This window comes from Zingiber officinale, chromosome 7A (genome assembly GCF_018446385.1).
Source record: "Zingiber officinale cultivar Zhangliang chromosome 7A, Zo_v1.1, whole genome shotgun sequence".
Taxonomy (NCBI): Eukaryota; Viridiplantae; Streptophyta; class Magnoliopsida; order Zingiberales; family Zingiberaceae; genus Zingiber; species Zingiber officinale.
In genome coordinates this window covers 8,316,610-8,339,964 of record NC_055998.1, presented here as the reverse complement: position 1 = coordinate 8,339,964, position 23,355 = coordinate 8,316,610, and the positions used below count along the sequence as shown (strand labels likewise).

The following is a 23,355-nucleotide window of genomic DNA, read 5'->3' as shown; positions in this document are numbered from 1 at the left end:
GACACTGTGGAACCCAGGATTGTGTTGAAATAGTTGTTTCCTTGATTTATGAATACAATAATTTTTTGTATAGATTTAACCAAACTTTAAAATTTCGAGCTGCGCCAGAATTTCAGTCTTTGACCAAAATGTTACAAAGTTGGTATTGTGTTGCATGTATGGATGAATGATTTAAAATAGTTGGGAAGACAACTATGCACCTAAGAGCAAGGGTTAAAGTGTCATTTCATATGAGTGCTTCTCTTCTTGGCTAGAGTTATACAGATTCAACATCGTGCTATGTTGATACTCAGCATGCTTATGCATGCTGAAATGTATTTACATGAGTTTTATTCCTCTAATACTTATTCACTATTTACATACATTGAAAATAAGAATATAACAAATAGATATTCAATTGAATGAATTTTTCTGTACCATACTGAAGATGAATTTAGATGGGATTAATGGGTTAAGGCGTTAAGGAGATTTACTCCTTTAATCTTCTTTAATTTAACCTGTTCAGTTATATTAATTAGACAATTAATTAAATTAGACTTTTAGTTAAGTAAAATAACAAATAAATTCATCTTGACATATATTGTAATATGCTGAACATGCAAGATAATGGGATGATTGACACGGGAAAGATTATCTGTGCGGATAAGTATTGAATTTCATTAATTTAATGGAACCATACGTTTTGACTGTGTTATTAAGCATGGTTCAAGCATTTAAATCAAATCTACCTTTCATTAATATAATGAACAAATTTTTGCAAATTTCATTGAGGGCTAAAATAGGGCTCAAGAGAAAATTGCAATTTACCAGTTTGGGCTTAATTCCTAGCAAGTTGGTCTCAGTTGACCAAAGTTAATAAATTTAGATTTTACTGGTGCTATGAATTTTAGCATTGTTCTAATTTTAAATGGATTTTAATTTTAGGTTTAAACAAAATCTTGCATAAATTATTTCTTGTAACTACAATGTCAACGATCAATACCTGATTACTGTAAGGGCAGGGGGAGAAGATGATTTGCTTATTGGTTTTCACACTTATGTTTGTGTCATTGTTTTAATGTATATTGGCACAAGTGTTATGTATTGCTCTGGTAAAAAACTCATACCACTTGCAGCAACATTGGATATTGTATTGTTGTGTATATACATATTCGAGACTACATTAATGTTTCTGCTTCGAATACACTACTTGTACTGTTAACCTGACAGATGGTAGTACCAAATTTTGACTTTGCAGCGTGGTTTACTTTTCTATTTTATTTTAGTAAAAGTTTTTTTTCATGATTAAAAAGAAATGATTGAACTCTGGAACAAGTTTGTTCCTTTCTTACATATCTTTTATTGAATTTCTTGTTTTTGTTTCATTTCATTTTTCTGAAGTCCTTGCTCCCTCCTTTGGTAGGGCAAAGTTGGGCGCTGGACTCGTGCTTATCATCTTAGAGTCCCTATGCCACCTATGCCTGCCCAACCTCGTGGTGGTCCTCGTCAGAGATATCAACCAACTCCTCGTGGTGTTAATATGATAGTTTGGAGCTTGGATAATCGTTATGTGCTTGCTGCTATCATGGGTGTGCATTTTTCTTCTTATTTCTTAAGGGTTTATTTATTTATTTATTTATTTTTGTGATAGCTTTCTGGATATAAATACTTCTGATGAATGCTAGTGGGTTTTGCATGGGTTTCATTGGTCAGACAATTCTTGACCTCATGTGCCATGATAAGTCATTGGTTAGCATGGTGTTCCATTATGATGTCTTTATCATGGCATTTCTTATCCTTGCATGCATTGGATATACTATATTTTGCAATTTGCATCATTGTCATCTCTCTCTCTTTCATATCTGTATTGGATTTCCAATTCTTCAAGTTGGACATTGTCACCTCATTGGTTACCTGTCATATTTTGAAAATAGTTCTATTAGACACCTAGATTGTTAGGTTTGCATGACATGCAAGTAGATGAAAGTATCTTTGGTATTATAACTCATGGTTTAAATAGATATGATTTGACTATAGTCTGCAGGAATAAGCCAGTGAGGCTTGAAACTTGGATTCTGGTATTATTTATTAGACATTTTAATAGTTATGAATTTACTAGTATCACATCAGATGTTTGTTATTAGGTATTATGTTATAGTTTTATTTATATATAGTGTAAGAGTTCATTTTCATCTGGAAAAATGGTGTTTAATTTGAAATTGAATAGTGACTATGTTGCTATATCTTTCAACTTAAAAAGAATATTTTTCTCTATGAATGATAAAAGGTTTTTGAATTTAAAAATACATTTTTATTGCGATACACACTTGCAGTGACCTTTTATAAGGTCTCACTATGGTATGTTCTTGCCATAAGTTCTTGCTATGACATTAATACTTTATATTGATTTTTTTTTTATCGAAAAGGTTAATATTTAAGTGGGAAATATAAAAATTAGAGTTTGCTGTGAAGTCCCACCTGCATAATTCGTTATTGAATTCCATGTCAATGTCCTATATATTGTGTACTAGTTCTCATAATGGAGTAATAACAATATAATCTTTTTCCTTCCCAGCTAGTACAAAAAATCACAACACAAACAATGTTTCTGGCTTACTAAATAACTACTGTGGGGCATTTCTTAACTTTGACTCGATGAGAAAATTTCTCCATCTTTCATTAGTCTTGAACTGCAGGTCTACAAAACTCGACATCGTAGGTGCATCCTATAAACATCCAATTCAGTAAAAAGAGTGTCATAACAATTAGGGGTTTCTGGGGATTGGATGCTATTTAATATAGAATGTCAGTGTACAGATTAGAAACTGCATCCTCAGTTCTACCATTCTTTGAATACTGATGTAGATGATGCCTTAAAACTTAGTGTTATAACAACAACAACCAAAACTTATCCCACTAGCTATTCTTTCACTTTAACTATTCTATAAATGTCTCTTTCCCTTTCTTTCGTATCTAATTTTTGATATAATCATTCAAAAGTTTCATTCTTTGCATTATTCACTACTTTCTTAGCCTCTTTCTTAGCTATTGTATATATATATTTTTAAATTTTTGTCATTCTTACAAATATATAATTTATTATAATCTATTCATTTTTTTTTTACTTTCTCTTGTACTTTATCATTCCACTACCAAGATTCTTTATTTAGTGGCGCATGTCCCTTTGACTATACTTTTAGCTACTATTTTCAACTTTGATATCATCTTATCCCATGTCGTATTAGAGTCACCGTATATTTCACCTAATGCTTATACTTCTACCTTCTCCTTAAGTATATTTTGCTCCCCATCCTTTAACTTCCACCACTTAATTATATGAGTCCTATATATGTTTTTTTTATTGATATTATGCTTGAGATCCAACACTACTAACTTATGTTGGGTAGTTAAATTTTCTCCAGGATGACTTTACAATTTTTATAAATCTTTCTATCCTTCTTCCTAACCATAAGAGAGTCAATTTGCAATTTATTATTCCCACTTTTGAACGTAACCAAGTGTTCTTCTCTTTTCTTAAAAAATATATTAGATAATATAAGGTCATATGCTATCGCAAAGTCTAATATAGTTTTATGGAAAAAATTTAAGAAGTTGAAATACTTATCTGTTTTTTTGGTAGTTAATTGCATTATGTTTAAATTGATGTTAACGGCATTTACATGGATTTTATAGTTAAATATGTTGAGGAAACTCGAGTAACCAAAAGGAGTGTGGATGTCCTTATCCATTATGAAATAGGACTTTTGTTATATTGAAATTTCATTGCTGATTTTGTCAGTATCCTTTGAGTCCTTGTTACATGTGGAAAACATATTTTAGTCTCCCATGCCATCTTAACTTTGAACAATCACTAATCGCATATATTCTTTTTCTTCTGTCTTTCTTTCTGAAAATAAACTGTTTCTATTTTCAGATTGTAGAATATGTGTCTGGAATGCTTCTGATGGTAGCTTACTCCATTCATTAATTGGCCATGAGGAATCTGTATGTATGAAGTATAGTATTTTCTCTATTTTATTAATCTTTTATTCGTTTTAAATATTATTGATTATGAATTTAATTGTTTAATCTGTAAGTATGTCTTCTAGTTATTTACTGACTCTCCATATATTTTATCATAGTTTAACATGATCTATGACTACGAAGGAGCATATCATGTCATCATCATCTCTTTTCATTATTTGTATGATTTTGATACACATTGGTTGTATCGTCATAAGAGGCATATTTGTTCCAACTATTTGGGTCAACTTAACGTGATGGATCGCTTCTAAGTGACCACCTAGCTATAAAAGTAGTGGTTCTTAGGTACAAAAGTTGGTGACATCTCTCTTCTTTGTGCCACCAATACAGCCTCTTAAGCTCTCTTGAACATACTCATATTGCCATGGTCGATTGTAAAATGTGAGTGCTTAGCGTTTTTTTAGCAATTCATCTTTAATTGGATGTGACTTGGGAACACAACATGACATCAGAGGACTCCATTTATATCACAAGAGAAGTCAGGCATCACTTCCTCTATTTTTTTTTTACTATAACATGAAGATGTCATGTGAAGGGGAGCTTTGCCGTAACAGTAAAATTATTACCGTGTGATCCTGATCTTGTGGTCACTAGTTCGAGTTGTAGAAACAACCTCTTGTAATGCAGGATAAGACTCCGTACAATAAATCCAATATGGTTCGACCTTTCCTGGGATCCCGTAATGGTGGGAGTCATGTACTGGGCTAACCTTTTATAACATGAAGATGCAATGACTTTGTTCAACCTCTATAAGATCCAACATTTGAAAAGTAGATTTCTATTTAAAGCATCTGATGCCACATTAGTCTTTCGTAGATGGTAAATGATGTCTTGCCGCAACAGTAAAGTTATTATCATGTGACCTTGTGGTCACTAGTTCAAGTCGTAGAAATGACCTCTTGCAATGCAGTGTAAGGATTTGTACAATAAATTCAATGTGGTTTGACCCTTCCCAGGATCCTGCATTGGTGAGAGTCATGTACTGGGTTGTCCTTTTATAACATGAAGATGCAATGACTAGCCCATCTGTGCAACCTCTATAAGATTGCCAACATTTGAAAACTAGATTTCTATTTAAAGCATCTGATGCCACGCTAGTCTTTCGTAGATGGTAAATGATGCTATGGTCATAGCATTTTGGGAGTTCGATCCACCTTCTCTGATGCATGTTAAGCTCTTTTTGCATGAACCAGTACTTTAGACTTTGAGGCCAGTTATGTTCTCATAGATCATATCATACTAATAATATTGCTAGATTTTGAGGGCAAATACGATAGCAGATATAGCTGAAGGTCATGAGGAGGTTGGTTGCCTCCATAGAAAAAAATTTCGTTCCGTGCCGGGCGGAACGGGCGAAACTTACTGTTCCGCCTGCGCACCGAAATCGGCACCAGACAAGCGACGATTTCATCGCATCGTGCGTCATGTGCTAGGAGGAGTCGCGCGCGCACCAGAAATCGTTGCACTAGGAGGAACAGCGTCGCCAGAAGCGGAAGGTTCGCAGTGCCTGAAGCGCGTCCCAAAAACGTCACTGACGCTTCTGGCGCCGCCGGAATCGTCGCCAGACTCCTTCGGTGTCGCCGGAGGTGTCGTCGGGCGCCTCCGGCACCGTCGGAGGCATCGCGGGCGCAGGTCGCGGGCAGGGGACACTGTGCAAAATTACAATTTAAATAAATTAAACAATTCCCATTTAATTGTGATATTTTAAAGAGGCTTCATAAACCCTAATTAAATGATCCCAATAAAATATAAAAAATATATTTAAAATTTTTTAAAAAATAATCAATTTTCTTAAATAATATTCTGAAATTATTTTTACTATTTTAAAAATTTTAAAAATTCTTTAAAATTCTAAAAAAAAATTAAAATTTTTATAAAAATTCTATTAAATCAAATTTATATTCTTTTATATATTTTTTAATTATTTTATATTTTTTACTGATTTAATGTTTAAATAAAATTACCGAAACCGTATCGGCACGGCACGATACGATACCGAAACCGTATCGTTCCGGTCTTGGACCGAAACCTCAGCACGGGTCGAAATTTTAAACCTTAGTTGCCTCATGCCCTTAAGTTGTCTGGAGGCATAGTGAACTAGTCCATGATATACTTTCTGTCAATATGATCCATACAAATTTTTATTGACTACCTGACAACAACCCCATGATATATATTTTTTCCTTTGACTTGTTTCCTATTATGATTCTTTTATGATTTGTTTAGTAAATTAGCTTATATTATTACTCTTTGAACATGTTTGCAATTTTTATTGTTTTTCTTTTGATAATTTGTTTGCTTAATGTGAATGTGTGTACTTTTTTATGCCTATTATGTTTGAGAATCATTTCATGTCTAACTTATTTTACCATTACCTGTAATTTTATATGGTAAATTCCTTCTGTTTTTATGATAATTCTTTCTCCAAGGTTTCACTATTTAGCTCTTAATTCTGTTGACTTTGTGATTACAGACGTTTGTTTTGGATGTGCATCCTTTCAATCCACGGATAGCTATGAGTGCTGGCTATGATGGTAAAATGATCATCTGGGATGTAAGTGTTTGATGTTGTTGTTCACACACACACACACTCACTCACTCAGTGTAATTCCTTCTATTATCCTATCCATTTATACTCTTATGGATTGATGCTACTAGATATGGGAGGGTACACCTGTGCGGATATATGAAGTTGGTCGTTTCAAGTTGGTTGATGGGAAATTCTCACCGTAAGTTAAATGGATTCGAGTTGATCAGTGCTAGTTAATTTTAGATCTATACTGTTTTGACTTTACTGATGCAGTTCCCTATTAATACCTTATTTTCGTCTGTTAGTAATTTCACACGACATTGGTGTATCTTTAAGTAGTATACTGTAAGTTAGTTGCAATGTTTAAAACGTTGTTGGGTTTCCATCGAGAGGATGAAACTTGCCACTCCACTAGTAGACTGAAACCAAAATGGGATCAGCATATATATTCAAATGCATTTATCTATCACCTGAAATGTGCCCCCTGAAATTGAACTTGTGTTACATATATTCACAATATTTGGGGTATGGTTTGACTTGTATTGGATGAGAAAAAGAGAAATGGATGGATGGATAATCAGAGCTACCTCAACAACACTGCTCCAATTGCTTGAGATCTAGGTTTGGTGTCGTCAATCTTCATCAAGTGATCTACAGTGCTATTCCATGCAGTCGCCATAGCCACTGACCTGTATCCTCATTCCATCAGTATATGGTTCAACAGTAAAGTGTCCATTTTTTAATCTATAACACCATCCTCTTGATATAACCTCAACCCCTACACACTAGTAACTCATTAACCCAACCACCCATATTTATTTACCCATCAGCTATACCTGTTCTTTCAATCAATAATGATCGAGAGAATAATCACCAATAATAGGTTGTGTCATCGTCTTTCTACTTCTTCTCTTTCTCTTCTTCCTCTTTCAGCATTGCTAGCACAATTGCACAATCAACCTTTGACGGCTTGTATCATGTGTCATTATGGGATCAAAATCAATATTTTAAACTCGGTTTATAAAATCAGATAAAGGGTTTTACTTCCAAATATCAAAATTGTTGTAGTATTTAAAAATGTACTAATGATGTTTTTTTTTCTCTATTGCCTTGCACATCATTATAAACTTGATTTATTATGGTTATGTCAATGGTGTTTTTTTTCTCTTGGTTGAATTCTCAAAATGATTGTTTTTTTTTTCAAAATGATGAACCAAGTAGTATCAAACCTGGGGCGACCGGCCTAGCCCCACGAAAGTTTCCCTACCGCTAGGGTAAATCGGGAAGCGCTTGCGGTGGGTGGGCCCAGCATCCCGTGGTTGCGCACCCCATTTGGAGGTAATATTCCTGCAAATGCGCCGTAGTCGGGGATCGAACCACGGGTGCCTGGGTGACAAGGCTTTGTTTTTTTAATCTAATATGGGTCGTTGATTGGTAGGACTATTTAACTTAGATTCTTCGTTAGAGTATCTTCCAAACACTATAGGATGGTATATCATCCAATACAGGTCTGTAAAGGTCATTTGGACGTTTATTCCAACTTCCAACTATCAAAAGTCATTGCGTTTATTTTTGTTCATTTCAGCATGTTATAACAAATTGGCTATAAATTATGGCCAAAATTATTTTGTGAAAGCATGCTAGATGACTGATACAATATGGGATACCAAGTTATCACTAGGGAAAGTGGAAAACATGATTATAAGGGATGTAATACATCCATCTGGAACTTATTAAGAAAGCAACAACAACAAGCCATGAGTCCAATTCTGGGGTTCCACTATGGAAGGTGCTATTGTAGGCTTCATCTTCTTCATGGACAAACCTAAGCATGCTTTAGTTGGTATGCTGGTGCATATTGTCTGTTTGATATTAGGTCTGTTTCTATTCGTTTCTTCTGTATTTGTCAAAATTTATCATTTGCTACTTTGATTAATGTTTGGACCTGTTCATTCGTCAATTCAAACTGGCTTCAGAATTCGTCTTCATTTCTTGTAAACTTCTATATCTTTGTAGTTGAGTTGCATTTGTTTTTGTTCTTGTGCACAAATTCTCTTTTATTGTTTTATGAAAATGATTTTTAGATGTTTAATGTTTAACTTTTTCTAATCTTTTGTTGTCCTAAACCAGGGATGGAACTTCAGTTATTCTCTCAGATGAAGTTGGTCAGATATTTATTGTGGCAACTGGTCAGGGAGAGTCACAAAAAGATGCCAAATATGATCAGGTGTGAATCATTCATTTTCTAATATGGTTCAGTCAAAGCCAGAACTTGAAATCCTATATTTCTCACCTTGACAGTTCTTTCTTGGAGATTATCGACCCCTTATGCAAGATACAAGTGGAAATGCACTGGATCAGGCATGTCTTTTTTCCATTTCATTTTCTTTGCCAAAGCACATTCTTATTCATTGAGTTGGCTGAAGTGTTCAAATGTTTATGTTTACCATTTAGGTTTTCATGGGTAGTTTTTTTTTTTGAGGCTGTGGCCAGGCAATACCCAGCTCACATCTTTCATTGATCTGTGTATTAATGCTTTTCTATCCTTTGTACCGCACTTCCAGGCCCAGCTTAGGTGTAATAAGCAGCTCTGTGAGGAACTATTGGACCTTGGGACTATGAACCTGAAACGCTAGTTTAAATATGTCAATTATTTGTCTAAAATATTCTCTTTGGATATAGCCACATTTTTGTAGACTAAAAACTTAATATCCATTGCTCAAACCTTTTTGTATCTAGTAAAGGATATATCCGAATTCAGCCTCCGTAGCTATTTTAAATAAGGCTAGATATTGTGCCTATTTGATGATCTCATGAGAGTAAAATATATGAGAACAAAAATTGTGGCGTTGATGGAATGGATCGAACCATGAGTTTTTTAGGGTTCTCATTTTAGGCTTTTGGTTGAATAAGACTCGAGCAAAATAGATTTGGTATGATGGAATTTTAAAATAGAAATAAATGAATAAATCCTATTTTAAACCTAGTAGATTTTTCTCTTTTTTTCGAGGAAGATAAACTAAGAATGAAAATTAATTAATTCAACTCCCAACTAATTGAAGTGGAATTGTATATCATTCGCTATTAGAGTTTTGATGAATGGTATGTGGTTTTAGTAGTATGCTGTGCTAACACTCAACATGCAGCAGGTTTAAAATTTTGTCATACTATACTGTATGGATGCACCATAGAGAACAAGTATGAAAGCTCATTTTTTACTTGAATGTTAGAATGAATTCATATAAATTTTACTTCTATAATCTTCTAAATTTGTTTTTATAAGAATTAGAATTTGGGAGAAATAAGCTAAAATACACACACACACACACGAGATTCTAAATCATGACAGCGTGCCTAAGCATGTTGATTGCTAACATGGCATGCTACTTATGGTATGATTGTCAGTTTCCATAGGTAAAATTATCTATGCTAATTAATTTTTATAATCTACAAGAAAATTTCTTTAATTGTGCTACTTGACACAACAAAATCCGCCTCTGCAAGAGATATTGAGTAAAATTTATTAGAACCTTAAAATAAGCCCAAGTAGAAACATATATTAATTCAAAGGTTCATAAAGCTAGAAACACAACAAAATAATTAATTTATTCACAATATGACATTAGTTGGTGTAACCGACATGAAAGTTCTTGGAGAATGTAGTGATATATGTCTTATGTTGTACTCTTAACTCTTTGAGTTGCATCAATGTGTACTTTATAGTATTGATTACTAAAATTAAAATTCTCTTAATGTCAGCGAGTGTTTCTTGTATAAGTTCAATATAATTGTTGGTTTGATGGGGAAACACAGACAGAAAACAAATCAATTAGCTGGCGAAGTTATGCTTCATTAGTAACTTTGAATGGTTGATTGGCAAGAGTTATTCTCTCATTTCAAATCCTTTATCCTGTTTAATAAGTGTTGTTTGTTCTTCTTGGTTCCTAAGTTCAAAGGATTTGATTACTTTTGGCTTAAATTAATCCAATATATCTGTTGAATGTTATTCTAAGGAGGTAAGTCATCAAGTTGGATCTTGTAGAGTTAAGCCACCGACTCACCAACATTCATGAGCACACTACGGCTATGTTTGGTGAGGGGTAATCAACTTGGTAATGTAATTAAGATTACATTACAAGATTGATTACTTTGTTTGGTACAATTTAAAGCTGTAATGTAATGTACTTTGAATTACAAAAGGGCAATAACATGTAATAAAGTTTTGTAATATGAATTACAAGGCCAATAACATGTAATCCAATTACATTCCGAGCCCAATTACATTACAAGCTTGATTACATTACCCCTATCCAAACATAGCTAGTTGAATTTGTCAACAACATAGTTCGTAGTGATGTCATGTCCAAAGAGATCAACAAGCCACATACTTCAGGATAATAGATTGCTGGCATTTAACTGAATCATTTGATGAGACTTTGTTCCGCTTTTACTTAACAAGTTGATCGTCATGTGTATCTATGCTTCAACTTGAAAGGGAATGATAGAAATAATGATTTTTATCTTGTTATCATTTCTATTTATGCCAAGGCTTTGAAGATATATAAAAGAACCCAATTTATTGACTTGTTTGATTTACTTTTTGTACACTGGAATGAACTTTGTTGCAGGTTGACATTAAGATTCTCTCAGTTATAGAGGTTTTTGTTACTTTTTACAATTGTTCATACTTTCCTTGTTTGGCATGGAAGTTTAGAATGGGCCACTAAAATACCATTTTCCCCAACTCAGTATACAACTTTTATCAGCTATTATATTTCTTAGGTGTTCCACTTTATTTCCTCATGCACTAAGAGATTATCACTTGCTATTCTTCTTTCAATTATTCTATTAACTTTTGTTTCATTACTAAGTTTTCTTGCTTGCATCTGTACATCTTACTATCTATTTTAAAAATACTTTTCTGTTACTTCAGGAGACCCAACTTACACCCCACAGGAGGAATATTCAGGATCTTCTCTGTGATTCGGGTATGCATTTGCACAGATGGATGTGATATGAGCTGTCAACCTGTCACCATTATTTGCTATATTTGATTCCTTCATATGGTCAATTCACAATTAGTGTATTTTTCTGTCAGGTATGATTCCATATGCTGAACCTTATCAGAGCATGTATCAAAGACGCCGCTTAGGTATCATGGGTATTGAGTGGCGTCCTAGTTCATTGAAACTTGCAGTTGGTCCAACTTACAATGCTAATACTGGTGATTTTCAAGCACTACCAATTGTGGATCTAGAGCAGTGGGTTGAGCCTTTACCAGAGATTGTGGAAGCTATAGCTTGGGAAGTTGAAAATGACATGCAGAGTGATGATGCCGATTCTGAATATAATGTAACTGATGAATATTCCAGCCATGCAGGTCAAGAAAGTTTGAGCAGTACCTCATGTGAAGAAGCAGAAATCAGTGCCGACGATAGTAGAGACGATAACGATGGAAAGGAAATCCTTAGGAGATCTAGAAGGAAAAAACACAAATCTGAAGTTAGATTCACTTTCCAACTTCATTTTTCCTTGCTGTTTCTTATTTTGAATATTTTATTTGTTTATTCATTTGTCAGGCTGAGTTCACAACTTCATCTGGTAGGCGGGTAAAAAGAAGAAACTTTGATGAATGCAATGGCGCTTCTGTGTCAAAATCTCACAGACCTAAGAGGTCCCGGAATGGGCATTTGAAAAGATTTAAGGCCTCTAAATCCGAGCCTTCAAGGCCACAGAGAATTGCTAAGAAGAATGCTCTCACTTTCTTCTCTAAATTAACAAGTGCTTCTACAGATGAAGAAGATAATGAGCCAGACAGTAATTTCTCTGATAGTGAATCGACATTGCCAGATTCAAAGACCCACAGTGTTGAGTCTGAAAGATCAATGAAATTCAATCCACCTACTCGTGCAAAGGCGAAGGAAAACATCAAAGATGCGCTTGAAGACACTGCAATACCTTCTGAAGTCATCAATAAACAGGATAATCCAGTAATCAAAAGGAAGTTGGTCCTTAAGCTGCCACGTCATGTTGTCTCTGGAACTTTAACATCTGAATGCCCTGAACAGGATAATTTGTCTGTATCGTTGCCTATAACTAATTCTGTTGTCAATAGCCATAATAGACCTGAAAATGAGATAACTGAAACAGTCAGTTCACAGAATGAAATTGCCTCCCACCCTCATCTTTCAGTGGATCACCAGGCCAGTACGATTAAATGGGGAGAAGTTAAGCAGCGCTCTTCAAAACGCCAAAGAGTAGGCGACATCATAACTTGGGCTGCTGCAAATACAAACCCAGATGATGCTAACACAATTGGAGTTGACACCATTGGAAATACTGTATCTGAGGATGAGTGTCAAACATCAATTTCTAGGATGCAAATTAATGATAATAGTCATGAGAGAAATATAGCAGAAATTTGTGTTCACGAGTCGGACCAAACAGAGAATGGCAATCCTGTGAACCATGAATGCAAGGTTGTTAATGAATCATCCAAAATATATGAAGTGGTTTCAGCTAAAGCTGTAAATTATTTTGGTAGCAAGTGTAGTTTTGATGTGGATCCTCAGGTAGACAAAACTATGAAGATGACTTACCCAAAGATACGGTTCAAGACTAGAGGAATAGTACCAGAGTTTAATAGTTCATTCTCCAAGTTAAAATCTACAGCACTTAACAATTCAAGGAGCTCAGAGGATGAGCTTGTCTCAGACAGTCCAATCCCAACTGACCAAGATTTTGATTTGGTTGCTGATGAGGATGAAGGAACCAGCAGAAAGAGTTCAGACCCTGGCAAATCAAATAATATATCAGAAAATTCAGAAGGATGGACAACCACAAATGCTAGTTTGTTTGTTTCCAATGATGACAAAGACTTGAATTCCTGCCGGAAAATGTATGATGCTGTATATAAGAGGATGAAGTTGTCCAAGGGGAAGGAGAATTTTATTGTTGATGTCCAAGCCAAGCAAGAAACTACTTCAGATTCTGTTGACCATGATGAGGCAACATTGCCATTTAGTGGTAAAATTGGAAGTTCTCGCAGAACAAGATCCACAGGTGGAAGGGCACCTAAACATGATCTAAGCTATAGCATGAATAATTTTGATGATAAAAATTATGGTTCTCTTGGAGCGTCCACGAGCAGAGGAAAGTCTACATCTGGTTCCCGTAATCAATTTTTAGTTGATGAATGGAAATCAACATCAAAAATGCCTGTTGGTTTAAGATCTGTAAGAAACAGAAGGGAGAACTACACTACAAGTGATTTCAGATGTTTGGATAAGAAAAGCCATCAATCATTGCGAAAACTTTCATGGCTTTTATTGTTAGAGCATGAGGAGTGCTATAGATATATTCCCCAAAAGGGTGATAAAGTTGCCTATCTGATACAGGTAAATTTTTTTATCTGATGATTTTTCATTGTTACAAATAAGGTATTTATTTATGCTCAACTGTTATCAGGGCCACCGTGAGTACATTGAAAGCTATGCTACAACTGAAGTAGGTCCATGGAAATCAATCAAAGGCTTAAAAGCTGTCGAGTTTTGCAAAGTACAAAAACTTGAATATGCTTCATTTCCTGGATCTGGTGATAGCTGTTGCAAACTCACCCTTGAATTCAATGATCCTTCATCTTGTGGGTTCAAGAAAACTTTCCGAGTCACATTGCCTGAAATCAATGGTCCTGACTTTCTCGTGGAAAGAGTACGCTTTGATGCTTCCATTGAAAGGAACTGGACCCACAGAGACAAGTGCCAGGTATGGTGGAGGGATGCTGATGGATCTGGTGGAACTTGGTGGAGTGGTCGGATCTTAACTGTAAAACCTAAAGATTCTGAGTTTCCAGATAGCCCATGGGAAAGATATGTAGTACAGTACAAGGATGATTCTTCTGGACAGCATTTACATAGTCCTTGGGAACTTCACGATGCTGATACTCATTGGGAACATCCTTGTATTATAAATGCAACCAGAGACAAACTTTTAAATTCTATTGCTAAGATAGAACATGCGTCAATAGGAAATCAGGTGAACCATGCTTCTAGATGTAACTGTAGGTTAGTAATTTAATCATGTTGTCTTCTGAGCATTTTATATTAATCCTTGTTCCTAAATCAGGATTATCATGGTGTTCAGAAGCTAAGTCAGGAGGCTCAGAAATTTGAGTTCTTGAACAGGTATGGCATTTCCATCTACAATTCCCTTGTTTTACTTGCTTATGTTCACATGATGAAATTGATAGTGCAAATCCAAAAATTCTCTGCCGTTAAGCTTTTACTCAACCAGGTCAATTTCAGTTGATGAATTTGAGCAATAAGGTACTTGTGTATATTCTTTTTTATTCCGGTCCATCACAATGCAATTTGGGATTGTCAGGCACACAGTTAACGTCAACCCATTAGCAGATCAGATGAAGATTCTGTTGGTAGCTTTACAAAGCTTATTATTATATTGCTTATTGTTGTAATTAGGCAACCAATCATGATTCCATAGATTTATTCATAGGTGGATTTGAAAAGGGATTGTATATCCTATTGGGCGCATTTCGCTCCTTTAGGTGGTTAGTGCATGTGCTACATGAGAAATTAAAAAAATATTTCATTCTTTGGAAGTGATTTAACTTGAATTAAAATGACTTAGGATCATAAGTTATAATATTTTATGACCTGTAACTTGTAGGTGTTTGCATAAACACTTGTTTTAAGTGAAATTTTTTACTCCAAAGAAAATCCCTTGGCTTATGTTCAACAACAACAACAACAACAACAACAACCAAGTCTTATCCCAGTAGATGGGGTCGACTATATGGATTGTTCTACGTCATTGGGCTCTATCCTTATCATCATCTATGCTTAAAGTCTTTTTTGGTCTTCCTCGTTTGATGTGTGTATTTGTTATAATTTTACATCGTCTAACCAGAGCATTTATTAGTCATCTAAGTACATGTTCATATCAATTTAAACATCTCTCGGAGTTTTCTCTCAATAGATACAACTCCGACTTTCTCTCTAATGCTCTTTGTCCATCTTGTATGTTCACACATCCACCATAGCATCCTCATTTCTAACTTTCATCTTCTGTTCATATGCTCGAGTCATAGCCCAACATTCAACGTCATATAACATAACAAGTCTAATCGTCGTTTTGTATAACTTCCCTTTAAGGCTACGTTTGGTTGGGTGTAATGTAATCTAGCTTGTAATGTAATCAAATTTATAATGTAATGTAATGTAATCTTGATTACATTACTACGTTTGGTAATGTAATGTATGTAATCTTTGATTACAAAGGTGATTACATTCTTTTGTTTGGTGTCCATTATTTTTTATAAGGAATGTAATTCATATTATTATAAAATGACAAAAATATCCGGTGACCTCTATCTGGCGGGCGGCGGTCGACAACAGACTAGGGGTATATTCGGCATTTAAACTTTGGTCAAACAATGACCTCGTAATGTAATCGGATTACATAGCATTTACTTTGTAATCCAGATTACAAATCTTCACTACCTTTTGTAATCCAGATTACATTACATTACAACTTTTAAATCAAACCAAACAAAATAATCGACTTTGTAATGTAATCTGAATTACATTACAAGGTAGATTATAGGCTACCAAACGCAGCCTAAGTGTTAAAGGTATCACATAAAACACCTAACCCCTCCATTTTAACCATTCTACTTGTATTCTATGTAAAACGTATTTCTCAATCTCTCCATCATTTTACAAAAATGATCATAAATACTTAAAGCTCTCAGTTCTTGACAACTCGTCATCTCCTATCCTAACAATTATCTCATTACGTTTAATATTGCTAGTGTTCTAAAAGGCAGATGTGACGGCCGCCTAGGCGTGAGGCGGACCAATTCCTCCCCGCTTTTGTCAAAGGTAGGTTAAATGGCTAAATTAATGGCGTTTTAAGGTTAAAAAAAACATTCACTTTGATTTTAAAACACTCGTCACCTTCCGCCTCGAACCGCCGCTGTTGCTGTCGCGACGCTCATTGTTGTCGTCACTGTCACTGGCTGCTGTCGTCGTCGCCGCGTGCTATTGCCGCCTGCCGCCATCATTTGGATTAGACTTTTACATATTTTGGATTAGAGTATCGCTAGCCATGAACGACATAGCATATGCGAGGCGTCAGCTTGTTGCGACTCCTCTGAAGGCGTCATCTGGGCTCGGCGACTAGTCTAGACCAGTCGTGAGGCTCGGGCAAGGGGCTCGGATCCGTTGCGCAGGCTCGGACATGTCGCCCGGGCCTGACGACGGGCCCAGAAGCATTTCCCGAGCCTTGCGAGTTGCAATTGGCCTGGACACGTTGCGCGAAGCCTCCGACGCGTTGTGCGACACCGATGCCTTTGACGTCCGAGCCCTTCGACGTGTTGTGCGAAGCCTCCGACGCATTGTGCGACGCCGACGCCTCCGACGCGTGCGCGATGCCTCTGATGCGCGGCGATACTTTTTAAAAAAATTTAGGACTTTTTATTAATAAAATTAATCAACTCCTAGGTATAAGCCTAATATATTTATCCCATTAATTTAATATATATATTTTTAAATGTTAAATTAAATTAATATATTTTAAATGGGATCAGCTTTTGAGGAGGAATCAATTTTTTAAAAGGTAAATCAGCTTTTTATCAGATTTTTAATATATCTTTATTTATTTATTTTGTTAATATATTTTATATGTTAAAAATACAATTTTAAATCAGGTTTTAATTTTAAATCAGATTTTCAGTAAGTATTTTTTTTAAAATTTTTGATCTTTTATTTAATTATTGATTTATTGTATTGAAGGTTAATGGCGGAAAATGAAAAACAACCGGCTGTGGAATTGAAACGAAAGGCTAGTGATATTGTTTGGGATTATGGAGTATTGTATTGCAAAGAAAAAAGAGATTGGATCACATGCAAAATGTGTAAGAGGCTTATTAAGGGAGGAGTTTATCGGATGAAGCTTCATATTGCGGGTATTGTAGGACAAGTTGAAGCATGCATTAAAGCATCCGATGAAGACAAAAAAAGAGTAAGAGCTTATATTGAAAATAGTAAGAATAAGAAGCGAGAAAGGTTGGAAGAACTAAAAGAAGAAAGGGTGGGAGTAAATATAGGTGTTGATTTAGAGGATGAAAATTATCAAGTGGAGGGAGATTCTTCTAAAAGGAAGTCAAAGCACCTCGGGCCTGTTGATAAGTGGACATCCGCAATCGATCTAACAAAGGCAAGGCAACAAAACATTAATGATGCATTGAAGTTAAAGTTTACAAATGATGTGCATGAGTACGTTGCAAGATGGATTTACGAGGCAGGGATTCCTTTTCATGCAATTGACAATCTAAGTTTTAGACAATTTGTAGAGATGGTTGGTCAAATTCGGTCCGGGCTACAAACCTCCAAGTCAATATCTTATAAGGGAGCCAATTTTGAAACAAGAAGTTGAGAGAACCAAATTATCTTTGAAAAAACATAAAGAAGAGTGGATGAAAAATGAATGTTCAATTATGACTGATGCATGGATGGATTGCAAGAGGAGAAACACTATGAATTTATGTGTTAATTGCAAACTGGGCACTTCATTTCTTGGTTCTATTGAAGAATCCATGGAGGCACATACCGAGACTTATATCTTTGAGTATGTGGAAAAATAAAGTTGACCCTCAACATATTGTTCAAGTAGTGACGGACAATGCGACAAACAATATGGCAACGACGAAGTTGTTTAAGGTTACACAACCTCAAATTTTTTAGACCTCTTGTGCGACTTATACAATCAACCTTATTCTTGAATCAATTGGAAAGCTACTTAAGTTTAGAGGAATAGTTAGAAAGCAAAGGCCCTAACAATATTTATCTGTGTACATGATAAAATTAAGGAGTGGAGCAACACAAAATTAAGGAGTAGTGTGAAGAGAAAAGCAGCGGACGCGATCGTAACAAGTATCTCTTTTTGGAATGATGTTTCTTTGGTTTTGAATGTTTTCACCCCTTTAGTGAAAGCTTTATACCTTGTTGACAGTGACAAAAAGCCTGCAATGGTCTTTTTATTTGGTGCTCTTAAACAAGCCAAGGAAGAGAGTAGAAAGACTTTCAAAAAAGAAGAAAATGTCACTTCTATTTTGAAGATTATTGATGAGAAGTCTAAGGGTAGATAGTCCTTTGCATTATGCTGCTTACTTGTTGGATCTGATTTTTTACTTCAAAGATCCAAGCTACAAAATGACATCAATGCTATGTGAATAAGTTCTTGAATTGTGTTGAGAGAATTTTTCCTATCGACGAGGACATACAATTCACTATTTGAAGTATAAGAGTAAATTCGGAAACTTTAGAAGAAAAATGACGGTCGCAGCATATGAGAAGGTAGATGTGTACCATGACTTTGATCTGGGTACATCTCTTTAGTCTTTCTTTTATTTCTATTTCACTAACATGCATGTCTCTTTTACCTATTTTTGGATTTTTTTTTTGTCTCTTTATTTGTTTAAGTTGGATGGTGGTCCAATTATGGTGGTGGCATTCTAAACTTACAAAAAATGGCAATGAGATTTCTCTTTTTGACAAGTAGTTCATCGGGATGTGAAAGAAATTAGAGCCAATTTGAAGGGGTAAGTAGTAATTCATAAATTATGTTATCTATTCTTTCTTTTTATTAGTTTTTAATAATTTTCTAATTATTTAGATACATACTAAGAAGAAGATATGCTCGAGACATCAAGATTGAATGATCTTGTATATATTAAATTCAATACCAATCTTATAGAGAAGAAAAGTAAAAGAGAAATGGGCGGAGCTTTGCTTCTATCCTCTCAAGCTAGTGAAGCTCAATATTGGCTTGTTGATAGTGGTGATGAAGATGAGGTCGAGTCGGGTTCGGGACTTAGTTGGAGAATGGCGGCAGAGGCCTCGGGAGCGGATGAAGTGCTACAATCAAGGAGGGGCACAAGGAACATCTCCATTAGAGAACTTGATGAAGATTTAGATACCTCGGAGGAGAAAAATGAAGATGATGTTGATTTTGAGTCCAATGATGAGAGGATTATGGATGTAGTTGATGGTGCATGTGTAGATGATTTAGAAGATTAGTTATGTTAAATCTAATACTTTTTGGCTTGTTGTCATGTTGGGTTGAAACTTTAATTTTAAACTTAAGAGTTTTGGTATAAGTAACGATATTACTTTTTAGTATTAATATGTTGATAAATTTTCATTACTTATTTTATTAGTTGCATTTATATATTTATTTGTACCTTATATAAATTGTATTGTATTGAATGAAACTTAGTTATGCATAAAAAATTTCAACCACCGCCTAGGCGATCGAGGCAGTAAGCGGTCACTGACCGCACCGCCACTGTCTACTGCCATTTACAACATTGAATATTGCTAAACTTAAATTATATATATTTTATCTTTACTCTACTAAGTCTAAAATCTTTCACTTTTAGTATTTTTCGCTAAGATTCTAGTTTAGCATTTACTCCTTCACGTATCTTGTCTATCAAAATATTATAATCAAACATGTACCATGGTACTTTGTTTTTAATGTGCCAAATGAGTTCGTCCATGATTAGTGTAAAAAGATAGAGACTTAGAGATGATCCTTGATGTAATCCTATTTTTATTGGAAATGTTTTAGTTAATCTGCCAAAAATTTTCACTCTGGTCGTTAGATATACATATCCTTAATTAGTTCAATATATGTTATGTTAACGCCTCTCTTTTTTAGAATTCTTCATATAATTTCGGACTTTATCATAAGGTTTTTTAAGTCAATGAATATCATATATAGATCTTGTTTTTACTCCCAATAGTTTTCAATTAGCTGTGTTAGAAGATGTATAGATTCTATTGTCAGCCTTTCAAATTCACATTGATTTTCAGTCACCGTAGTCTCCTTAATCTTTTTTCAATTATTCTTTAACAAAATTTCATAGTATGACTCGTTAATTTAATATCCCTATTTTGCATACTTTTGTACATTTCCTTTATTCTTATATAAGAGAACTAGAGTACTTACCCATTTATCATGTATTTTTTTTTCGTTTTCAATGTTATGTTATATTATTTTATAAGTCATTCAATACCTTGTTTCTTTAGGTACTTCAATAACTCCAACGACTTTTTTATTTTACATCTCATTTAAAACTTGTTCTACTTTTGAAGTTTAAATTCTATGATAAAAATTTAAATTTCTATATTTATTTGACTTACTTAAATTACCTAAGTTAAGTTTACCTAAACCTTTATTGAAAAGTTGATGAAAATACATCTTTAACCGCTTTTTTATTTCTCCATTATTTACTTGTTTCCTATTGCATATATCTTTAATATATCTTATTTGGATAAGATCTTTTGTCTTCCTCTCAATCACTTTAACTATTCTATAAATATCTCTTTTCCCTTAGTTTGTATTCAATTTTTGATATAACCGTTCAAAAGTTTGATGCTTTGCTTAATTCACTGCTTTTTTAGCCTATTTCTTGATATTCTTTTTTAAGTTTTCTTCGTTCTTACAAATATATAATTACTTCTAGACGGTTCATTTTTCCTTCACATGTACTTTTTCATTTCACTATTAAGATTCCTTGGTGGTATATGCCCCTTTGATTCACCGAATACACTCTTGACTATTATTTTTAACTTTGAAATTATTTTATCCTATGTTGTATTAGAGTTACTGTCTATTTCACTTAATGTACTCCTACCTTCTCCTTAAATATGTTTTGTTTTTCATCTTTTAACTTCCACCACTTAATTCTAGGAGTCATGTATACTTTCTTTCTATTGATATTATGATTGAGGCGTATATCTAATATTACAAATTGTTAAGCTTTTTTCAAGGATAACCTTCTAATTTTTACAAATCTTTAAATCCCTCTTCCTAGCTAAGCATCTAAGGTCGAATCTCAGCTGTAATGTACAGGAATTTTCCTCCATTGGGATAACGATTCTAAGAACGACTGCTTGGATGGACCTCCGCAAGCACTTCCCGATTTATCCCAATGGCTGGTGGGAAACTTAAGTGGGACTGGTCGGTCATCTTCAAGATTAGTTGATTCGAATAGCTGAAAACCTACATTACAAACAAAAAACAAAAAACAAAAAAATAAAATAAAAGAAGAAATGAGCATGTCATGTTGTAGAGAAGATTCTAGCTTATTTCCTAATCATCATGATGTCACTTTCGCTAAAAGAATAATGTTTTATCCAATTAGGACCGATATAATGTATGGATTGGGTGTTTGATAAATAGGGAAGTACATAAAAAGCTGCTGTCATGGAGATTAAAATGCTATAATGGATATATAAGATTTTTAGAAAAGCTAGAGATAATTATGTATTGCTCCAACAAATGTTAAAACAATAGAATGGGAAATGATGATGTTGATAATTAATTGGTATTTTAAATAATTTAAAAATTACTAGTGATGTAGCTCATGTATCTAATCTCAAAGAGTTGGGACTAAAAAGTCTGTAAGTTTTAGATGTTTGGAATATAAGGTTTGGGACCTTGCTCCCTTCAGCTTGGTGATCCATATTTTGTAAGACATGATAAATTGGAGAGAAAGATGATAAAGGGTTCACATGACTTCAAATTGAAGTGGGGACCATCTAATTCAAAATCCTTATCTGGGTAATGGTTACTGATCTTCTATTAATTTTCAAGTTACCATTCTTACCCGAGTGATGATGCATTCAAATTTTCTGGCATGATTGATAATCAAGTTTTGGATATTTAAACACAGTTTAATCATCCCCATCGTGTTGTTTGCAGATTCCCCGTTCCACTTTCTCTTGAAGCGATCAAGAGGAGACTTGAAAACAACTACTATCGCACTGTGGATGCACTGAAGCATGATGCCGAAGTGATGATTTTGAATGCTGATACGTACGTCAGCAAGCGCCCCCTCCCAGAGATGAAGTCAAAGATTAAGAGGCTAAAGGAATGGGTCGAGCATACATTTTTTTCGTTGTAGGAAGAAAAACAGCCAGAGGAGTCTCCGTTATATAGGCCAAGACTGCTGCCTCGTTGTAGATATCTCTATTCTAACATATTGTTTCACATTTTGGCAGTCTACTCACGCATCCATTTATTTCTTTGGGTGGTTGAGGAACACCATACAGAGAAGAGAGTGAGGAAGAGAGAAAGGGGAAGAGAGAGAGAATGGTCGGCCAGAATTCATTTATGGGTAGAACCTTCACCATCAATAAAATGAAAGAGAGAGAACTAGCAAATGCTGTGACACCCTTTTTCCTTTTTTCTTTTTTTATCTTCCTCTTTTCTAGTCATTCGAGTAATTGTTCCATATATTTCATTATTACTAATTTGAGCAAGATAAGTTTAAAGTAAAGATGTATTTTCCAAGTCATTCATGTATTGCTTTTCGTTCATAGTCCGTCCGAGTTTGAGATTGGTTCATTCATGCCTTCAAATGATTGTGTTCTCTGTGAATCATTTGCCTGCAGTAGTTTGTCCAATAATCTATTTCATACATTTTTATATTAGGTATTTAGATTTTACAATATAGATGGTCTAATCTAATCTGGCATTTCATTCATAAGTAAATTCAGATAGCGCGATAACTCCTGATATAGTTAGTACTCATGCATCGTCAAAAATTCGATAGCATCCGTTTTATTTAGTTGTAACGTATACTTTTATTTTGATTAAAAAAAATTAAATACATTTATTTAATTATATTTCCATTGGTTTGAAAAGTTGTCTTAGCCACTTCACTTTGGATTGCCATTGATTATAATCACGTTTAATCCACGCCTTTATGGTTT

The 23,355-nt window shown here is 34.5% G+C and overlaps 1 protein-coding gene across 3 annotated transcripts in view; it reads left to right on the top strand.

Moving 5' to 3' along the window:
• The window catches only part of LOC122000903 (bromodomain and WD repeat-containing protein 1-like), a 28,858-nt gene extending 5,917 nt beyond the window's left edge, over nt 1-22,941 (top strand). For all 3 annotated transcript variants that reach the window (XM_042555403.1, XM_042555402.1, XM_042555404.1), the window contains 12 exons: nt 1,403-1,568; nt 3,914-3,984; nt 6,497-6,577; nt 6,682-6,752; nt 8,684-8,780; nt 8,855-8,914; nt 11,487-11,541; nt 11,652-12,055; nt 12,133-13,950; nt 14,021-14,587; nt 14,678-14,736; nt 22,343-22,941. In XM_042555403.1, the coding sequence (XP_042411337.1) occupies nt 1,403-1,568; nt 3,914-3,984; nt 6,497-6,577; nt 6,682-6,752; nt 8,684-8,780; nt 8,855-8,914; nt 11,487-11,541; nt 11,652-12,055; nt 12,133-13,950; nt 14,021-14,587; nt 14,678-14,736; nt 22,343-22,544 (3,651 nt within the window). In that variant the 3' untranslated portion in view covers nt 22,545-22,941. The remainder of the gene's footprint in view (nt 1-1,402; nt 1,569-3,913; nt 3,985-6,496; nt 6,578-6,681; nt 6,753-8,683; nt 8,781-8,854; nt 8,915-11,486; nt 11,542-11,651; nt 12,056-12,132; nt 13,951-14,020; nt 14,588-14,677; nt 14,737-22,342) is intronic.
• The last annotated feature ends 414 nt before the right edge of the window (nt 22,942-23,355 follow it).